Source organism: Peromyscus leucopus, chromosome 1, assembly GCF_004664715.2.
Source record: "Peromyscus leucopus breed LL Stock chromosome 1, UCI_PerLeu_2.1, whole genome shotgun sequence".
Lineage (NCBI taxonomy): Eukaryota > Metazoa > Chordata > Mammalia > Rodentia > Cricetidae > Peromyscus > Peromyscus leucopus.
In genome coordinates, this window is record NC_051063.1 from 62,222,605 (window position 1) to 62,243,524 (window position 20,920).

Sequence of the window (20,920 nt, forward strand, 5' to 3'; positions counted from 1 at the left end):
TTGGGGTTTTCCTGGCACCCTACACCTGCTGGTCAGTGGCTGTCATTGTCTCAGTAGGAGGAGTTTGGGGGACTATGTCTCGGAGCTGAGCAGTTTACCAGAGGTTGCCAGAGGGCCAGTAAACATGTGCCCAGTGTTCTCTGAAATCCGAGCAGGAGTCCTGCAGGGCTTGGCAGGGCTTCCGGAGACTAATGTTATCAAGGGCTTGCGCACCAAAGCTGAAGACGGCTCCTCCCTCCCCTGCGGGCCTAAGGCCGAGCTGCACTGCCAGGCCTGCATGCTGCTGCTGCTGCTGCTGCGGCCACCACCACCACCACCACCACCACCACCCAGGGGTGCCCTGGAATCTAGTTCAAATCCAGTCTCTTCTAGCTGAATGACGCCCTCACATCAGCCTCCAGTCCCTGGGAAGAAGCAGGACACTTGCTGCAGGCAGGGGTAGGGAGGCTTCCTGTAAAACCTTGTACCCTCTCTCTCATGGTGAGTGTTTCTTCCCTCAAACCCCTGATCTGGGGGACAGTGAGGAGTGACCATACCCAAGGCTAGCCCTTTCCTCACCAACTGAGCGTTGAGACACTGACTCCTGAGCCCTGAGGCTGACTTCTGGGAAGAAGGCCCCAATTTAGCCCTCACCTTGCCAGTGACCTTGAGCAGACCCTGCCCTGAGAGCCAAAGGACCCTACTGCTTCCTGAATTCTGAGTCTTACAGGCCAGATGTGCCAAGGGCAGCACCAGACCCAGATAGTAAGGCAAGGAGAAAGTCAAGGGCAAAAATGGGTGGGAATTAGTGGCATGGTACACAGCCACATCCAGGCTGGGAAGAACCTTCCTCAATTCAGACCTCAGCAAGTCTGGTTGCCAGGCCCTTGGGATCCAAAGGAGTGGTGGAGTTGGGTGAGGGAGAGTTGGCTTTCTGCCACAGCCTGTTTGCCCCCAGGCTCATTGGACCAACAAGGCTAGGCTCCATTAGGGAGTGTCCAGAAGAAAGCCAAGAATACGAGGGAGGGGTCCCTGCTTGCTTGGAAATTCCACCCACTCGAAGACTTTTTTTTGTTTGTTTGTTTGGTAGGTTGGTTGGTGCTTTTTTTTTTTTTTTAATCTACACTTAAGATCCTTCAAACTGAAAATTCCTGACATGCAGAACTGAGCAGTGCCAGGGGTCAGCAGGGGTCGGAGGTGGGGTTTGGGCTGGGAAGGGAGGATCTTGGCATGGGGCAGGGCTTATCCAGGAGACAGGGCTTTGGAGAAGGACTCAGACTTCAGACAGCCCAGGTTCCAGGAGACCAGACAGACTCAGGGCTCAGGCAGCCCTGGGTCACTCTGGAAAGGGTCCCAGAGAAGAGCTAGGGAGAAGGGGGTTGGGGGTGATCCAGAGAAGAGGGCAGAAAACAGGGCTCTTGTGCAGAGTAGGGTGAAGTGGACCTACTGAGAACCCCCCCCCCCCATAGTGAGGTAGGGGTTCTGAGGGAGGGAGGACTGTTGGGGAAGGTCTTCCAAGGTGAAGGGAGCCCATTGGGACTTATCTGGAGCTGAGGATTTAATTGGGGACAAGTGTCCAAGAGGGATTGAGAATGAGGGAAGAGAGATGGAATAGAATCATAGAAGACAATATTGCTTAGGGCAAGTAATGTTTAGGGACAGAGCAATGTCAGGGCACTGGGGCCCAGGATGGGGGTTGGAGGGGCTATGAGCAGGTATATAGGCTGAGCTCCAAGGAGATCAGTGTAGGGGTCTCTAAGAGGGACCAGGGTTTGGGGCTTTGGAGTAGCACACCTGACCCTGAGGGCAGAGGGGAGCTTGCTGTGCAGGGAAGGACCAGCCTGTTACAGGTCAGATTCTTCAAGCCGGATTTATGATGAACAGAATTAGCATGAATGAACCAGGCTTTGGTGGGGTCAGACTTGGGAGACAGGACCTCCAATCCAACAGGACTGGAACTGAGTCGGGAGGTATGGGGGGGGGGGCATTCTGAAGATTCTTGGTGAAGGCCCTGGACTTGTTGGGCTCAGAAGGAAAACTCTAGACATTGACCTTGGGGGACTTGAGAGACAGGATTGAACAAAGATGAGTATTCCACTGGGGTTTGGTATGTTGCATCCCATTTGGGTAGGAACTGTGATGTGCAGTCAGGAGGCTTCAAGGGACCCAGAGACTCCAAAAGGAAGCCCGATTAGGGATGGGGACTGGACCAGCTCAGACAGCGGTTTAGCTATTAGTAAGGATGGAGTCCAGCTGTGCAGGATCAAGGAAGAGGTGGGTAGGAGCTTGGGAAGCCGATTTCAGGACAGGGCCTCATGGAGATGGTGCAAGGTCTACCACGGAGACAAGGGTGGCAAGTGGGACTCAACAAGGCAAGAAGAAGAGGTTCGAGGTAAAGTGGTTCTGAAGGCACAGGTCTTGGAGCTAGTAAGGCTCAGTGGGAGAAATACAGGGAGAGGTAATCAGCCTTGGAAACAAGGTGGAGTACTCAGCAGACAGACTTGCCCGGGACCTGAGGACCCGCGAGAGAATATGAGGACAGGTGGGCTAGGGCAGCAGCTCCGTGGTCGGTGGATATGGGAGCCACGCAACTCTTGGTTTGCATGGGTCCCAGATTCGTCCAGCTCTCCACTTCCCGGGGTCCTGGCTTCTGTGCTGGAGGGCATTCTCCCTCCCTAGGGAGGAGGCGGAGGTGTCTGCGACGCTGTGAGTCAGGCTCTGGCTGCTGCCGCGGCCGGCCTGGCGCTGCGGAGCGCGCGGGCAGCGGGGGAGGCAGCGGCGCCAGCCCCGCTCGCTCCCCGCCCCCAAGCTTGGGCCGCTGGTACGCGATCAGCCGACAGACAGCGGCCCGGGACAGCGGAAGGACGAGCGCTCCTAGGCGCAGCAGGGGTCTGGCCCAGTCGCTGCCGCGTCGCCAATAGGTGAGCGGTCCTGGTGGCTGCAACCTGGGGTCAGACCAGCGGCCACCCAGCTCGGCCGTTGCCCCCTGCTATCTTCTCACGCGTGCCAGGTGCGCCCTGTGGCGCAGGGCTCCGGCGCCAAGCTGTCCCTTGGAAGTGTCCATTTCGCTGAGTGTCTTTGTGGGTCTGTTGGTGGCACGGGTGCAGGGGGGAGGTGAGTGGCTCCGTGTGACGGTGTGCGCTCTTAGGGTACCCGGTGCCGCTTTCTGCCTGGTTTGGGGGCGGGGGGTCAGCGATGTGCGCGAGTTTGGAGCCCTGCACCTGCACCTGCGTGTATCTTCCGGAGATATGTCTGAGCCTGTGGGGCGATGTGTGTAGTGCTGCGCTTCTTGGTGGGCAGTTGTTTACCTGGCGCGTCTGGGCGCGCGGGTGTGCTGGGACTGGAAAGCTCGGCGGGTGATGATGTTTGTGGTGCGTCTCTGTGTGTATGTGCTTCAGCAAGAGCTGTTCGTTCTGCCAGTCGGTGACTAGAGCAGTGTCACTGTAGGTCTGAATGCCCTGAGTGCGTGGGGATGCAGGGGAGCTCTGCTTATTCGCAACAGGGTGTCAGTCAGGGTGCTGAGGGGGTGCTGTTGTGTGTGTCAGTGGATGCAGATGGCAACGCGATGAAAAGCCCCGATGTGCTTGCCAAGGCTACTGCGAATGGCTTTGGTATTGGCCGTGGCCGCCTGGGTGGGGGAGGCAGGTGGCAGGCAGGCTGGCAGCTGGCAAGCTCGCGGGGATTTCCATCTCCCGAAGGCCATTTATAGGGCTGCAGGGGAGATGCTGTAAGGCTCCAGGGTGGGTGCTACTGGGCACTCAGGACCCAGCTCCTCCTCACTCTGTCCCTCCCCTCCAGGCCCAGGGCCCCAGCCAGTCCCCAGCCCTGCTGGGAGCCCCGGCCAGCACCACGGACGGCACCCAGGAAGCCCGAGTCCCCCTGGACGGGGCCTTCTGGATTCCCAGGCCACCAGCAGGTTCACCCAAGGGCTGTTTCACCTGTGTGTCCAAGCCTCCCGCCCTGCAGGCTGCAGCGGCCCCAGCCCCTGAGCCCTCGGCCTCGCCCCCCCATGGCGCCCACTCTGTTCCCCATGGAATCTAAAAGCAGCAAGACTGATAGCGTTCGGGCATCAGGTGTCCCGCCGGCCTGCAAGCACTTAGCCGAGAAGAAGACCATGACGAACCCCACAACAGTCATCGAGGTCTACCCCGACACCACGGAGGTGAACGACTACTATCTGTGGTCCATCTTCAACTTCGTCTACCTCAACTTCTGCTGCTTGGGCTTCATTGCTCTGGCCTACTCCCTCAAAGTGAGCCTGGGGAGGGGAACGGGGCAGGGTTAACTGGGCTAGCAGGATGGCATGTCACTTAGTGGAGCCCAGGGTGGAGCATGCAAGCCCAGCCAGGAAATCTGTTATGGATTCCGAGAGGTAAGGTTGTTGGCCAGATCTGGACTTGCAGCACACAGCCACTTCCATTTCCTAGACTGAGAAAGCTTGATTCAGCCTGGGGAGTGGGGTAGGGTTGTCTTCTCTGTCCAACTAACTTAGTTAAGTGCTCAGAGCGGGCATTCAGAGCTCAAGGTTCTCTCCTCTGTCAGGGGACATGGGAGTCAACACGGCCAGTAGCCATACCTAGGTAAATGAGATGGAAACTGCATGGAGCCAAGGGACTTGAAATCCTGTGGCTGTGGAAAGCAGAGGGGTGGGTCTCAGGGCCCCTGCAGAACCTCTTATGTCAGCCGCTTTCTGGGGGATCTATTGCCAGGCACTTACGCCTACCCAGGCAGGTGTGTGGTGGAAGGCCAAAAGCTGGCCCAGGGGAAAAGTTGGAAAACTCATCGTACCCCCCCTACCTATTCTGTACCCACAGTGGCTACAACTCCCCTTTGCCCCGGGGGTGGCTGGGGACAGTGTAGCAAGGCTGTGGGACCTCTCAACCACTCCTACCCCTACCCCTTCCCACGGCAAAGTGAGAGAAATGAACGCGGCTGTGGGGCTGAGGGGAGCTGTGATAAGTGGCTTCAGAGCGGCTCAGCCCTTGTGTCCCAGGTGAGGACTGAGCAACCTTGGCCCGTTGGAGCCCCACCAGCAGGGTGTGGGGATAGTGCCTGGCTGCCCTCCTCCCATCCTGCATCTCCGGAAGGAAGGGCTTGGCTCACGATTACACAGATCATCACTTCCTGAGCCTAGGCTTGAATGGGCCAAGCCAAATGCGGTCCAGAGATTGCAGCTGCCCAGCAAGGAGGGGTGCCAGGGGCTGGGAGAGCAGCAGGGTGCTGCAGGGATTAAAAAGTGAGGACAAGACTGACCTAAGAGGGAGGCTGCCCAGGCAGCTCAGCCCACAGTTCCTCTGCAGACGTGAGCCCCACCTTGCCCTATATCACATGCCTGGCCACCAGGTTCTCCCTTCCTCTTCCTGACTTGTGCTCAGCATATCACACCATCTTCACGCCTTCATCTCCAGGTCTGGGTTCCTCACCTTGAGCTTTACCACATGAGAGTTGTGTACATGAGTGGGCATGTCTATGAGAGCATGAGATTGCATGTGTGTACACATGTGCTCACATATGTGTAATTTACCAAATGTGTGGAGAGTATGAGTGGTTGCATTTGAGTTTGTTGCATGGGTGGGTATATTTATATGGGTGTGGGCGTGGACACTTGAGTATACGTCTGAGCGTTATTGTATGCATATAATCATGTGCATGCACATACGCATGTGTGTGAGCAAATGCAATTATCTGTGAGTGTGCATGAACATAGGTAGAAATGTATGTCCAATTGCATGTGAGGGGTGCCAACATAATCACATTTATGTATATCGTGAGTGGACACATTTGAGTATAATATGTGTGCATGCAAATATTTGTGAGTCAAATATGTGTGTTTACATACACGTGCACGTGCACCACGGTTTTGTGTGTGTGTTTTGTGTGTGTGTTTTGTGTGTGGTGTGTGTGTGTGTGTGGTGTGTGTGTGTGTGTGTGTGTGTGGTGTGTGTGTGTGGTGTGTGTGTGTGTGTGTGTGTGTGTGTGCTTGTGCTGAGAGGCAACATGAGAAGGGAACCTAGGGACTCGGGATGTCCTAAGATCAGCTCAGTTCTGTTCTCTGGGGCAATGCCGGGCAGAGGGCACCATTGCCAGGTTGTTAGTGGAACATAGCCTCCCCTGGTGCCCTCTTTCCCTGCACTGTCTACAGCCTGAGGATTTGGGCACGGCTGCCTGGGCTCTGGTCCGGGAGCTGTCCCCTCCTCCCCTGGCTCAGGCTGTGTCCGGCTGGCTGGGCAGGGTAGCCCATCTGGTGTGGGTTGTAGGTAGGTCAGGCATTTCTGGATGGTTTGGGTTTGTATTGGGATGTGAGGTTGACACTTTGGGAGAGAGGGCTTAATCTCTCTCCCTTGTTTTGCTCCCTAAGACCTTCTCAGGAGACAGTGGTCAGGCCTCGGGGCTTCTTGGAGGGATGTGCAGAGTCAGCATAGACCAGGCTAACTCTGACCTGATGCCTGGAAATCAGTCCACCTGTGTATCTAGCTGCAGCCTCCTGACCAGCTGCACCTGCCACTCATGCAGCCCAACGCAAGCATGTCCAAGGACAGCAGGTGGACCAGGGGTCAGGAAGACTTGGCTGCTTTTCCAGCCATCTTTCCTTGCTGATCCCATGCCCTCATCTGCTCACAATAGAAACAACACTGTTCAAGCCATCATGTGATCAGGTGGGGCTGGCTGACTGGTGTGAGATGATGGCATTCTTGCCTGCCCTGTCTGTCCATATCCCATCAGGCCACCATCCACTCCTCCAACCACATGGGTCAGGTCAGCTCCATGCAGGCTGCTCTGTGTCTAGGGAAGAACAAGATCCAGTAGATCAAGTCTCCATGCAGACTCCATACAGTGCCTCATAACCACACAGCCTCACTGTTACCTGCACAGTACCCAGGATCCAATTTTGGTATTCAAGTCCCCTCACAGTTCGTCATTACCCTTTTTCTGGGGGAAATACTGAGCTATGTGCACACACTGGCTCACAGGTATCCTCTCTTGTGTATGAAGCCTGTGTCTCCCCTGCAGAACTTCTAGGGCCTTCCTTCCCTGGTCACATTTGCTTGCCTCACCCTCAGGACCACCTTTCAGTACCCAAGGCATGGTGATCATCGGGGGGGGGGGCTAAGGATATTATTTGGCTGGACAGAGGGTGTCATCAGATGGGATAGATGTCTAGTGTCTTAGAAAAGGAAAACATCACACTGAGCTTGGGCCAAGTAGGGTTCAGGGTAAGGGCTTCTGGAAGAGGCAGTATTTTCCATGGGCCTTGAAGGATAGGTGAGGAGAAAGTTTTACCTAGAGAAAGGAGTAGACATCCTCTATGAGGAGCAGAGGTGTGAAGGACTGGAGAGGGAATGCAGTGCAGCCAGCCTGTGGCAGATGCTTGATGTGAGCTGAGGAGGCCTGAGGACTTCCTGTGACAGGAAAGCCTGAAAGATTAGATTAGGAGGGTAGATTCTGGTTGGGTTTCTATGTATCTGTCCATCTCGTCCTTTCTGAATATCAGTGTTATCATTCCATCTATTCACTTACCCCATCCATCCACCCATCCACCTACCCATCTACCCATCCACACCATACCTGTTCACTCATCTATTTATCCATTCATCTATTCATGTACCTGTCCATCCACTAGTTCAGCTGTCCATCCTTCCGCTTATTCATCCAATATATCTAGCCATCCATCTATCCACACCACACCCATCCATTTATGCATTCATCTACTCATGTACCATTCATCTATCTACATCACACTCATTCACATCTAGCTATTCACTTACCTGTTTACCCAACCATCTGCCCATTCACTCACCTACCTGTTCACCCACTCACCCATCTACCCACCCACCCAGTCAGCATTTACCTGTCCATTCACCAATTTAACCCATCCACTCACCCTATCATTTAACCACCCCTTCTACCCATCCACCCACCCACCTGTTAACCCATCCACTGACCCACCCATCCACTCATCTACCATCTATCTATCCACACTGCACCCATCTTCGTACACACTCATCTGCACATCTCTCTATCCATCTACCCACTCTACTATTCATCCACTCACTCCTCTACACATTCACAACCCATCCCCCACCTTTCCATCTATTTACCCATCCACTCATCCATGTGTGCAGTCACCTAGCTATCCACCTACTGTTAGATAGTAGAGTGACATTTCAGGCAACAACAGGTCATATACACAAGACTTCATCACCTACTAGTGTCATAGTTGATTTGTGTATATGCTCTGTGGTGTTAACATATGATGAGGCCATCTGGAGTTTCTTAGATATCCCTCATTAAGTGATGCAAGGCTATGTCAATTCATTCTCCACTCTGTTCACCACATCCAGACAGCATCAGCCTTCCACTCACCTGTTGACACACAGTCATTTGTACTTCTGACTCTCTCCTCTGCTGCCCCATTCCATCCTTACCAACCTTAATACTGGTCTGGTAAAGTGTTTCTCTAAAGTCATTTTCTCAGGACACTCCCACTTCCCTCACCAACACAGCCTTACCATCTATTTATGCTTTGCCATGTCCTCCTTTCCATCACACCAACTAGCCATGCGTGCATTTTTCGGTCACTCGCCTTCCTCATTCGCATTCTTCCCCTTTCAGTTCATCCATCCTTCTGTCCTTTTTTTCTTCTATTTTCTACCCATGCACCCATTTATCCACGTTAATTTTCTCTCCTCTTTTGTAGTCTCCCCTTCAGCTTCCCAGGCTGAACTCATCCATCCATCCATCCATCCATCCATCCATCCATCCATCCATCCATCCATCCTCTCCTCATTCCAACCTTCCTACCCTCTGCTCCCTGCTCCCAGTGTAGAATTTTACTCTGGCATTCCTCTATCAACATTCAGATCTATCAGCTGCAAACCTCTGCCCTTCCTCCAGCTTTATGTCCACCCAAATATCTACTCTCCTGTTTCTTCTTTACTCCTAACCCCCAACATCTCTGTCTGTCTCATCCAGTAATTTATCGGTCCCTGTGTGGCTGTGAGCGTGCTTGCACACTCTCACTGCCTGACTGCACACTCATTTCAGCCACTGCACACTCATTTCAGCCATGTGCTCATTTGCCCTCCCTGTGCTCCCTCATGTTCTGTCCTCTCTTGTTCTTAGACACTGACACACCCTAAATGTATCAGATATGGTGCTGCATATATAAAATCCTAACATTCGGGAGTCAGAGGCAGGAGGATTTAGAATTCAAGGCCAGCCTCAGTTACATAGTCTTTACAAAAGAGAAAAAAAAGAAAAGAAAAGAAAAGAAAGGAAGGAAGAGAAGGGGAAAGAAAAAAAACCCACCAGCATCAACACAAATCCTACTAAAGTTTCATCCAGTAATCTACCAGCTTATCTTTCTATTTTCCCTTTCCACATTCTGTCTTTCATCCGTGTCCTGCCCCAGTTTTTCTTCTGTCCTTCCTGCTCCCATGGTCACCCTGCCACTGCACACAGAGCAGCTGCCTCCTCTACCCTCTGGTCACCCCAGCACCTACCATGTTCTTTCTTCTGCCTGTCTCCTCCTCACCCTCCTCTGTCCATGAACTTGCCCTGTGTCCACATGTTTATCCATCTTCCTTCACTGTGTCTGTGTCAGGTGTGTGTGTGTGTGTGTGTGTGTGTGTGTATTCATGTTCATGTATGGGATGTGTGTGTGTGCAATGCACAAGCAAGCAAAAAAAATTACACAATTTTGTGTGTGCATGAATACACACTTGTGTGTATTGTGTGGAGCTTACTCTCTCCTTCCACCATGGGGATCCCAGGGATTGAACCCACATTGTTCAGCTTGATAGCAGGTACCTTTATCCACCGAGCCATCTCCTCAGACCCTCACTTTGTCTTCTGGGACAAGGTCTCTCACTGGGACCGGGGCTTCACCGGTTAAGTTAGACTGGCTAGCCATCAAACTCCAGAGATCTGCCTGTCTTGGCTTCCCCAGCGCTGAGTTATATAAGCATGTGCTGCTGTGCCTGAAGTTTGAAAAATATGTTTTTTAGATTTATTGATTTCATGTGCATGTGTATCTTGCCTGATTGTATGTGTGTGCACCACATGCATGCCTGGTGCCCAAGGAGGTCAGAAGAGGCTGTCAGATGCCCTGGAACTGGAGTTACAGATGGTCGTGAACCACCCTTTAGGTGCTGGGAGCTGAACCTGGGTCCTCTGGAAGAGCAGCAAGTGTTCTGAGACATTCCTCCAGCCCCTCCCTGGCTTTTTTGTTCTTGATGTTAAACACAGGTTCCTCAGATCAAAGGCAGGTCTTCTTGCTTGCTTGGCAAACAGTTGACATGAATTGAGCCATCTCCCCAGCGGCCCATCTTTCATCACCTTGAAGCTTATGTCTACCCTCCCTTTCTCCTCTTCTCTTGCCCACCCCTTTGATGTCACCATCGTGGCCACTCATTAAACTGTCTAGCCCACCATGTAGTCACAGGTTCATGGGGATGCCCCAGCACTCGCCCACTGCCTACTTCCCATGCAGCAGATAACTACTGCCCAGTGCATGAGGGGTGACTAGCCATGGCGCCCCTCACCACAGGAGCCTTCCCTCTAGCAGGAAACTCAGACCGTCATAAAACTCCTGTGAAGATGAAACTCACTGCCATCTGGGAAGACTGAGGAGAGTGGCTGGGACTGCTATTTCATACAAGGTGGGCTCAGACAGAAGTCCATGTTGGTGTACTGAGTAAGCCCAAGGTGGTCCAGGCCATAGACATGTGTGTCTAAGAAAGTGTGTCACAGGATGAGGACTAGGCCTTGCAGAGAAGCCCAGGGACAAGGTTCCATAGCCTGTGTGGTTGAAACAGGAGAGGGGACCAGACATGCCTGAGGCACAGCCTTGTTTTCCACAGTGAGGGTTTTGTCATCCACTGTGAGTGGGTTCATGTGATGAAATTTCCGTGTGGGGACAGACTAAGGATGCAAAGAGAGAGAGAGAGGGCTGGGAGCCCAAATGGAAGGAGCTTCCCAATGATACTGGGTTGCCCAGGGAGGTGGGTGTGGAAGGCTGCTGCCTAGCCCTTCCTTTAGTATTTAGTATTTATTCACACAGCGGGTTGATTCCATAGACACCCAAGTTCATGGATGCCCAAGTCTTTATTTAAAACAGCCTGGTATTTGTTTGGATCCCACACACATACTCAGATGATCTCAACATCACCTCTAGGTGATATACAACCTTACTAAAAGAAAGAGCAGTTGTTGTTCTTATTGTATCACTTGGGAAAAACAGCAAGGAAAAAACTCTACACATTCAGCAGATTCCACTTTGTTTTGAATATTTTTTGATCTGTAGCTCAGTTGAATCTACAGACAGGGAGCTTCCAAGTCTGGGCCCCAACTGTCCTGATGGAGGTTCAGAGTGAGAGAATCCAGAGGAGGTTGGAGATCCTTGCAAGGACTGTTCTCACCCAGGCGGTCTAAAGTATACAGGTGCTATCCACACAGGTGAGAGGCATCATGGGAGGAGCAGCCTCCATCCCACAATGCATCTGCCAGTTCCTGCCCTTGCTTCCACCGTTCGTGTCCCAATAAAGTCACCTACCCAGCTGCGCCTTTCCTCCTGGCTCCCCTCAAAAGTATCAGCCACACCTCTGTCTACTTACTCACATATTTAATTCCCAGTTCTGTTCAAAGGCACATATGGTACTTTCTTTCTCGATTCCTCTGCTCCCTGTTCACCTGCTAGTCTACCCCACTGCTCTCTTCTGTTCCTATTCCCACGGTCTACCTCATCTTTCTCTCTCCTCTGAGTCACCCTCTTACCTTCAGAAAAACAAGAACCATAAAATATCAAGCAATAGTGGAGTTCTTAGTGTATTCCAGGCATGGCCCCAACCCCCACAATTAAATTGAATATTTTAATTAACGATAGCAAAACCTTATGAAGTAAGTTCCATTAGGGGGAGAGGGGGGGGCGATGACTGGGAAGCTAGATGCAGCACTACAAGGCACACCCTGGAAATCACCACTAGGGTGTCATGGACTCTTATTTTAGGTTTGACTTTGGGCTTCCTCTGTCCCTCTGTCTGTCCATCCTTTGTCTTCCTTTCCTAGATGCTCTATCTTCTCTTCTGTTCTCTTTTCTTCTTTGCTGTCCTCCTCCTCTTTCCTCTTCTTCCTCCATACCTCTCTCCCTTTCTCTTAGCCCAGGTTGGCCTCTAACTCACTATGTAACCAAGGCTGGCCTTGAACTCCTGGTCCTCCTGCCTCTACCTCCTAAGTGCTGGGAGTGCAGGTGTGTATCAGCACACTCACCCGTTCGTTTGTGGTGCTGGAGATCACACCCAGGGCTCTGTGCATGCTAAAGCACCCTCCCAACTGAGCTACATCCCCAGCCCCTCTCTGTCTACTTTCCCATACTTCCTTCCCATCTCAACTGTTCCGTTCTTCTATCCAAGTGAAGCCTGCTCCCTTCTGCCCTGTCTGTTCTAAACACCCACCCCACCACTCTACCCATACGTTTCACCATACACTCTAAAAGCCCTGTCCATGCGCCCTCCACCCTCCTCCCTCCTCTCACTCACGTAGCCTCGGGCTACCTACCATGTCACCCCCCTTTCCCATGCTTCATGTGTCTGTACCCGCTACTCATGCAGCCCCCATCTGAGTCACCTGCCTTGGTCTGCACGTGTGAAGAGTTTCTCCACTGTGTGATTTTCCCCACAGTTCTGCTGACTGGAACTTCACCAGGCCTCAGCACGGTCAGGCTCCGGTCAGGTCTGCACTTTGCTGGGCTGTAGGCTATTCACATCTCTCACATGGTGGAATGGTTAAAGGCCTCTTGGGGCCCCTTCTATGTGAGAGCCTCACCCTCCAAGGCCTCACCTCCTACCATCGCCGGGGGGCCAGAACCTTCATTGTGTAAGCTGGTGGAGTACATACCCAGAGCTCAGTACTTCCTGACCATTTGGTCCCCCATCAGCTTACCTTTCCTATTCTTTCAGTGCCAGGGGATGAGCTAGCACCCCCTGGTCTGCCAACCCAGGGCCTGTCCTTCCTCCCTTCCCTTCATGGATTCATCTACCAGACCACGAACATTCACCAAAGGTCCCATTCACTGCCCCGCTCATCTGCCCATCTCGTCTAATGTACTTACCTTCTTCCCCTACTTATTTTGATCAACTTACCCAACTTCCCACCAGTCTCTCCAAGACCAGCCCTCCATTCTTCTTTTCCACAACAGATCTTATCTGTCACCTCTTGGGCCCACTGAGCACTGTGTGTCTTTCCTGCTCTGGTTGTTTCTCCAGTGTTCTGCTCCTGCCCTACCCAGCTCCCTTGTTCCTCTTAGCTGTCCTGGTGTTTCTCTGTGCACTCTCCCAAGTCTTCTTACTGCTCACATCCATTTCCTGGCCTTTGAACTTGGATTTCTCATCTTTGCGGAGCCAGCTCCTCCAGTCCCCGATGTGGTCTCGTCACACCTGCAGTGATGCCTTTCACATGATCATCTCTGCCCTCCACCTCATCCTTGAACTCCAGACTCAGCAGCATTGCTGTTCCCGGTGTCCAGCCACAAGTCTAAACAGCAGCTCTCACTGGTGCCGGGACCTGCACTGCCAAGCTCCCTGGCCTCCCGGTTTTCCTTCTGCAACTCACTTTTAGTTTATCCTCAAGGCCTCCTCATCTCAAGCCCCATCTCCTCATCATCCACCACGTGGAACTCAGCATTGTCAGAGCTGCCTTTATCACAGATCCAGAACCCATCTGCCCCCTCACTTTCACTCCACAGCTCTTGTTCATGTTACTAGACCCGTGTCCCTCGGTTGATGAATGAGCCTCCGATCTCCAGGCCAGACTCTGGCTCCTCCTTGTCTGACCTGAATCCTTAGCCAAGGGCTCTGTTAGAGTCTGTCCAGCCTTCCTTTTCTCTTGGCTCTATGTCACTCTAAAAAGCCTTCACAAAGCCCCACCATCTTCTCGACAGCTTCTCTTGTTCCCTAATTGTCTGTGCTCTGACCTCCAACAGCAGCCCCAGGCTGGCCTCAGCCACCCTCATGGGGCTCTGCTCCCTCCACCTGATGTGCTTCCCCCCGACCCCCACCAAGGGACCAAACCCATCACTGATCTGGTGACAGACATCCACTCAATGAAGTCTTTCTAGGGTATCTGCTGAGACTGGTTCTCCTTGGACACCATCGACCTCTGGCATCTTCAGATGTCTCTCTAGCCTCCTTATCCTGTGAATACCTGCCTTGCTTGCCCTGTGCCTTGTGACTCTTCTCCTGGTCTGTGAACCATGAGGATGGAGGCTTTTCTTTTTCCTTGCTACACACCAGAGCACAGCTGGGCTATGCATGGCTGCTGTTACACACCCAGGATGCCAGAGCAGGCACTAAGTAAAGATTGACTGACTGATTGATCAATGAATTTCAAAATCTGTGCCTCTCTCTCATTCAGTAGTCAATGATATATTCTTTTAACCTCCCCCCTCTTTCCCGTCACCCATCCCACATGTAATCCTAAATCTGTTTATCTGCCCATTCCACTCGTCCAGCATGCATATCAAGAATCCTTCCCAAAGATACAACATGCGCTACTATACCCCATGTACCTGTCCAACTATCTGACACACCTCCATAAACCTATCTGCCCACCTGCCCGACCCATCCAGCACACTTCTATCTAGGTATCCATCCTAACTACATAAAATACATTACTGTTTCCCATGTACCTGTCCAATCATCCAACACACCCTACACAACCAAAATATTTTCTCTCTTCACACCACCTGCTCTACTCATCCAGAACACACTCACATATTCACACACCCACCTGTCCACCTGCCCCCACAACAAGCATCCACCCATATCTTTGTCCATCCTGTTATTTCCATCTGACATACGCCCCTCTGTGTACCTATCCCCACTCATGACACAATTCACCTACTGCCTCTCCGGTCCATCTAAGACACATCAAAACACCAGAGGCCCCGCTTGCCTAAGCTAGCTGGCATGCGCGTGCAAGTGTGTGTGTGTGTGTGAGAGAGAGAGAGAGAGAGAGAGAGAGAGAGAGAGAGAGTTCACCTGCCCATCCACACTGTTCACTTGATATTCGCTTCTATATTTATAGCTACCTTCTAGCCTCCAGAACTGTAAAAGAATAAATAAATAAATATTTATTTATTTATTTATTTATTTATTTATTTATTTATTTATTTATTCCATGACAGGGTTTCTCTGTGTAGCTTTGCGCCTTTCCTGGAGCTCACTTGGTAGCCCAGGCTGGCCTCGAACTCACAGAGATCCGCCTGCCTCTGCCTCCCGAGTGCTGGGATTAAAGGCATGCGCCACCACCGCCCTGCAAATATTTATTTTCTTAAAAATAAAATAAAAAAGAACAAGGGTGAGCCAAGGCTCTTCTGCATACCCTCTGCTAGTCAGCATTGCTCTAGAATCATTTTTGTCTTCCTCATAGGAGTGTATGGGCAAGAAGCTGTGCCAGGAACATGAGCCCAACCACGGCCTTTCCCAACACTGTGAGGTGAACACTTTACTGTCTTCATGCCACAGGCAGGCTCTAGGAGAGGCAACAGGGCCGGTTAACTCTGCGAGGTTACCAGTGGGCACCTGCGGAGGGAAACCCGGGCCCAGTTTCCCTAACAGGGCTGCAGCCTGGAGGAGGGGCTTGCAAGAGGAAGTAGAACAGCTGGTTTATCCAAGAGAACACCTGTCTAATGATCGTGGTGGGACAGTTGAACAGGATAGACTCTTCCTTGCTAGAGATCCAGTGTCTACAGCAAGCAGCTCTGGGGAAGGGCTTGACATTGTGGTTGGAAAACAAGCAGGCTAATACCAAACCCGAGGGAAGACAGGATTTAACTTTCTGGAGAAAATGATAAAACTTTGTCAAATACTTCACTCAAACCGTGCAGGCTAAGTGAACGGGGACACGCCTCATTCTTGGTGACGGACGTGTTGGCTCCCTCCCAAATCACCAGAGCTCTGGCAGAGCCTCGCTCCCACCCCGGCCCTCCTGACTCCTCAGCCCCTCTTGCCATACTTTCTCCATCCAGTTCACACATAGCATAACCCACCTTCCAGGTCACCCCCTGCCCTTTGCTGGGTCCCTTCCCTTCCTCTTACTCTGCCCCAGCCCTGTCCTGCCCCCCCCTCCGCCCCCTCTGCCCACTGCTGGGTACCCATCACATACCTCCTCCTCTCCCTGGCCTTACCGCTCCTCCCTCTGCTTCAATCCCTCCTCCCAGCAGGCTTCAGCTGTCCTCGGCCTGTCCATACCCCAACCCCATTCCCATGTACCCCCCTTCCTCCCACCACACTTCCTCCTCAGGTAACTCCTTCCCTGACTCTGCCATCAGCCAGTCCAAGTGTCTTTCTGCCCTCCTTCCTTCTTTCAACCAAACCCAGTCCATGAACACAGCAATCCCCATCTCCTCCTGTGCTCATCTTCTAGGCTCTGCTTCCAGCTGGCATCGTATTCAGCTGGCACTCACTGGATTATGGAGCACAAGGGGACTGTCCTAAGACGTGTCTGCCCTGACCAAGTAGCCTCTTAGAAATGGCCAGCTCTGTCCCCATCTCCCTAGGATGTCTTGTCCACTCAGCATCCTAGTTAATGCCTAGCTAGGCAGAACTGATCAATTACAACACACCGGACACACATGTCATCACATCCCACACCCCCTGTCTCTGGTGTCACAATCCTCTGTCTCTGGGGTCACCTTCCTCTTTTATGTTAGATCACTTCAAACTCATTGAGCAGTTGCACAAAATAAAACAGAAAGTCCTGGGCATCCTTCACAGGGTATTTGTGTCCTTTGTTCCCCATTTCCTTCTCTGACTAGACACTATTTACTTTACAAACTGTGAAAGATGAGTTTCTCATTGACTATGTTCTCCAAACCAAGGGTGGGTGCTTGCAAGACAGAGGTCCTGAGACTACCCGACTCTCACATCCCTGCTCCCCAACACTCCAACCTCCCTCCTCTACTGACCTCTGTCTACCTCCACTGATGACCTCTTACCCCTCTTCTGGTCTCCATATCCCCTCCTCTTATCTCCAGACCCTTCCTTACTGGCTTCAGTTCCCTCCTGTGTTGTCCTCTATCCCCATTCCTCTGCTGACCTCTGCCCCGCCTCCTCTCCTGACTTCTGCCTCTCTTCCTCCTCCTCTGATGATGACCACTGTCCCCTCTCCTCTGCTGGCCTCCTCCTCCTGCTTCCTCTGACAGCTCCCGTTTTCCTTCCTCCTCCTGCACTGACCTCTGTCTTTCTTTCTCTGCTGACCTCCACCCACCACATCCTCTGACCTCTGCCTCTCTTCCTCCTCCTTCTGCCTCCAGGTTCGGGACAAGAAGCTCCTGAATGACCTGAATGGAGCCGTGGAAGATGCCAAGACAGCACGGCTGTTTAACATCACCAGCTCTGCGCTGGCAGCCTCCTGCATCATCCTCATCTTCATTTTCCTGCGGTACCCCCTCACCGACTACTGAGCCCAGCAGGCAGTGGCCTTGGAGACACAGCACTGAGACTGATGGTCGCAGAGATTCAGGATGCTGACAGTATGGGGCAGAATGGGCTCCTACCAAGGCCCAGAGCCATGCATGGCAGCAAGGCCACCAGAAGCTGAGTGCCCAGTGGAGTGGCACACTCCTCCCAGCCACCCTGTCTGCCTCCTGCTCCCATCCTGCTGTCACTGGGTCTCTGGGCACCCTCTCACAATGCTGCCTGGCTGCCAGTGGCTGCCCTCCCTGACCTGTGCACCCCACCCAGGTTCCTGCTCCCCTCAGACCTGACACCCAGCAAGAAGGGCTTATGTGGGAGCCCCCGGGATAGGGGCTGCCAGCACCTGGGGCTCCCTCACTCCTGACCCCAACTTCCTCCAAGCTGTGACCCCTGCTCCAAGCTCTTGTATCTGTGAACTTTCATTAAAACATGTGCCCAGCTCAGCTTCATCTTCTGTCCACGTTCCAAGCGGGGTCTAGGTGTCACCCGGAGGTTTGGGGACCTTTATCAGATGTTCATTGCAGTCCATGACCCCAGGGCCTGCACACAGCTAATTCTGTACAAGGCTTGCTCAGAAACCAAGTGGTCTGGGATGGCCAGCTCTGTAGGATGGTGAAATGAGGAGTTTTAGGTGGAGGGACTCCACACAGGATTCACAGAGTCGGGCAGCCTGTATGAAGTAGGAGGGATGATGTGCAGTGTCCAAGAGAAAGGTCCTACAGTGATGTTGAAGCCCTGCCAGCCTCTGGGTACCCTGCAGGGTGTTGATAAGGTTCTCACCTACGTAGGCCCTGAAATGGGGAGAGAGACTCCCTGTCAACTGAAGGTCACTGTCCAAAGGTCAAGATCAGAAACAGCATGCTGGTCCTGGAAGTAGTGCTGCCACAGAAGGGTGCTGCCCCATGAGCTGGAGTGCGGGTAAGCTGAAAAATGGATGGTGGTCCAAGTGAACAGGGACCCCACAGTGGGCACAGAGTGTAGATGGAGGTCAGTGGAGGGCCGAGCACATGCAGAAGCGTGAGCTGATTCTAACCAGATAGCTGGAAGGTTAGACAAGACCGTGGACAAGAATGAGAGATGAGGACGCTCGGGATTATTGGGGGTTCAACACATCCTGCCTTACACAGCAAAAAAGCGAAAACAACAATCCAAGGCTGGGGCCTGGGGTGGAATAAGAGGGAAGGAGACCAGGAGCTGAGTAGCCCCATCCAATGCTCTCTACCAGATACACTGAGATGTGAACTAGCAGCCCACATTACTCCGTCGGCACCGCCATGCCCTCCCCACCCTGAAACCATGAGCCAAATACACTTGTGTGCTCCATTGTTTCTCCTTCGGCATCTGAACACAGAGACAAGAGAACCACTGCACATTTGCAAAACAGCGAAGACAAGAAGCAAAGGGATTTTTAAGTGTGTGTGGCGGGGGTGGTTATTTTAAAAACTGCAGGGGAGAGATTCATTAAAAAATGATGGCATATATAGCACTGCAGGAAATAATGTATTTCTTGGGGCTCATCCTTAGGTAGGCTGCTGGGCCATGGGGTTCATGGAGATACCAGTTTTAAAGCGCTTATACCTCTGTTTTTATCAGAGGCTACACCCTCTGGCTCCATGCCCTGCCTGCTGCCTGCTGTCTGTCTCCACCAAGCTCATGGTGGTGTTCAGTGGCAGCTTCAGCTTGTACCTCCCTGGATATTTGGCCCCTTTGGTAGAACAGTGTAGAGTCCTGACCACTTCCTATAGGGCTGTCATTTCTTTTTTTAAAAAAAAAATAAATGTTTTTATTTTATAATTAATTTAATTTTACATATCAGCCGCGGATTCCCCTATCCTCCCTCCTCCCACCCCCCCCAGCCTTCCCCACAATCCACCCCCCATTCCTACCTCCTCCAAGGCAATGTCTCCCCTGGGAAGTCAGCCCAGCCTGGTACATTCAGTTGAGGCAGGTCCAGTCCCCTCCTCCCTGCACCAAGGCTGAGCAAAGTGTCTCAGCATAGGCCTCAAGTTCCAAAAAGCCAGCCCATGCACCAAGGACAGGTCCTGGTCCCACTGCCTGGGGGCCTCCCAAACAGTTCAAACTAATCAACTTTCTCACTTATCCAGAGGGCCTGATTCAGTTCCATGGGGGCTCCTCAATTATTGGTCCACAGTTCATGTGTTTCCACTAGTTTGGCTATTTGTCCCTATGCTTTTTTCCAATCATGGTCTCGATATCTCTTGCTCATATAATATAATTTACATCCTCAGATGTAAAGCAAAGGATAACCAGACTGCAACTCACAACTTCAGGGAAGCTACCTAGTAAAGAGGACCCTAAGAAAGACACAGGGGCTGTCATTTCTTAACCTCTTCCTCGCCAGCCCGTGCTTGGAGGGTGTGGCAGGCAGTTCCCCACATCTCTGAGAGCACTCACGTGGCTACTGCTTCTCTGTAACCTATCAATAGAAGACATTTGGGGGCTGGAGAGACAGTTCAGCCGTTAGGAATGTGCACTGCTCTCCCAGAGGACTCAGGTCCAGTTCTCTCACACACATGTCATCTCAGAAACATCTATAATTCCAGTTCCAGGGGATCTGGTGCTCTTGCATGCACATGCTGCATGTACATTCACACAAGAAAAGGCACATGGCATTAATAAGACAAGAAATAAATAGTTAAAAAAATAATACTTTTTCTTAATTGAAGACATTGGGATGAAAAGACCACTTATATGACCATTGAAGTACCCATGAGTGACTCGGGAGGTGCTGGTGGGGGTCACATGAGCATTTATTTTCCAGTTTTGCTTTGCTTTGTTTTGTTTTTGAGACAGGGTTTCCTGTTTAGCCTTGGCAGTCTTGGAACTAGCTCTGTAGACCAGGCTGGCCTCGAACTCACAGAGATCTGCCTGCCTCTGCCTCCCAAGTGCTGGGATTAAAGGCGTGAGCTGCCACCACCCAACTATTTTCCAATTTTCTTTTCTTCTTCTTTTTTTTTTTTTTTTTTTGTTTTTGTTTTTGTTTTTTCAAGACAGGGTTTCTCTGGAAAGCTTTGCGCCTTTCCTGGAACTCACTCTGTAGCCCAGGCTGGCCTTGAACTCACAGAGATCTGCCTGCATCTGCCTCCCAAGTGCAGAGATTAAAGGCGTGAGCCACCACCTCACAGCTATTTTCCACATTTTTAAATCACAGGGTTTACTCTATGCAGCTTCTGTCCAGCATGCATATGTTTATACCTGTTTATAGCATGTTGTTCATAAGTGCCACAAATTTTTAGGAGATGGATCAAATCGCCCATTAATGTATGTTTTCATACACATAAGAAAATAAAATATGTCCATGGGCACATCTTGGTTTGAGTTTCCAGTAACTTCCCTGAGAGTAGTCATCCTGAAGTCATTCATATACCTACAAAGAGTGGGGGAGAATCCATGGGGCAGGGCACATAAAAGCAAGGGCAGGTGGAGAGGTTACCAGGGACCCAGAT

General features: G+C 51.9%; 1 protein-coding gene across 2 annotated transcripts; it reads left to right on the top strand.

Annotated features, from left to right (window-relative positions):
- The first annotated feature begins 1,206 nt into the window (after positions 1-1,206).
- Ifitm10 (interferon induced transmembrane protein 10) lies at positions 1,207-17,896 on the top strand. Of its 2 annotated transcripts, none has more exons than XM_028870709.2 (3): positions 1,207-2,900; positions 3,778-4,231; positions 17,291-17,896. In XM_028870709.2, the coding sequence occupies exons 2-3, from the start codon at positions 3,989-3,991 to the stop codon at positions 17,438-17,440; spliced, it is 393 nt and encodes a 130-aa protein (XP_028726542.1). In that variant the 5' UTR covers positions 1,207-2,900; positions 3,778-3,988; the 3' UTR covers positions 17,441-17,896. The 2 variants fall into 2 exon arrangements, with proteins under 2 accessions (XP_028726542.1, XP_028726535.1); XM_028870702.1 differs by lacking the exon at positions 1,207-2,900 and adding an exon at positions 2,996-3,093.
- Positions 17,897-20,920: the final 3,024 nt, after the last annotated feature.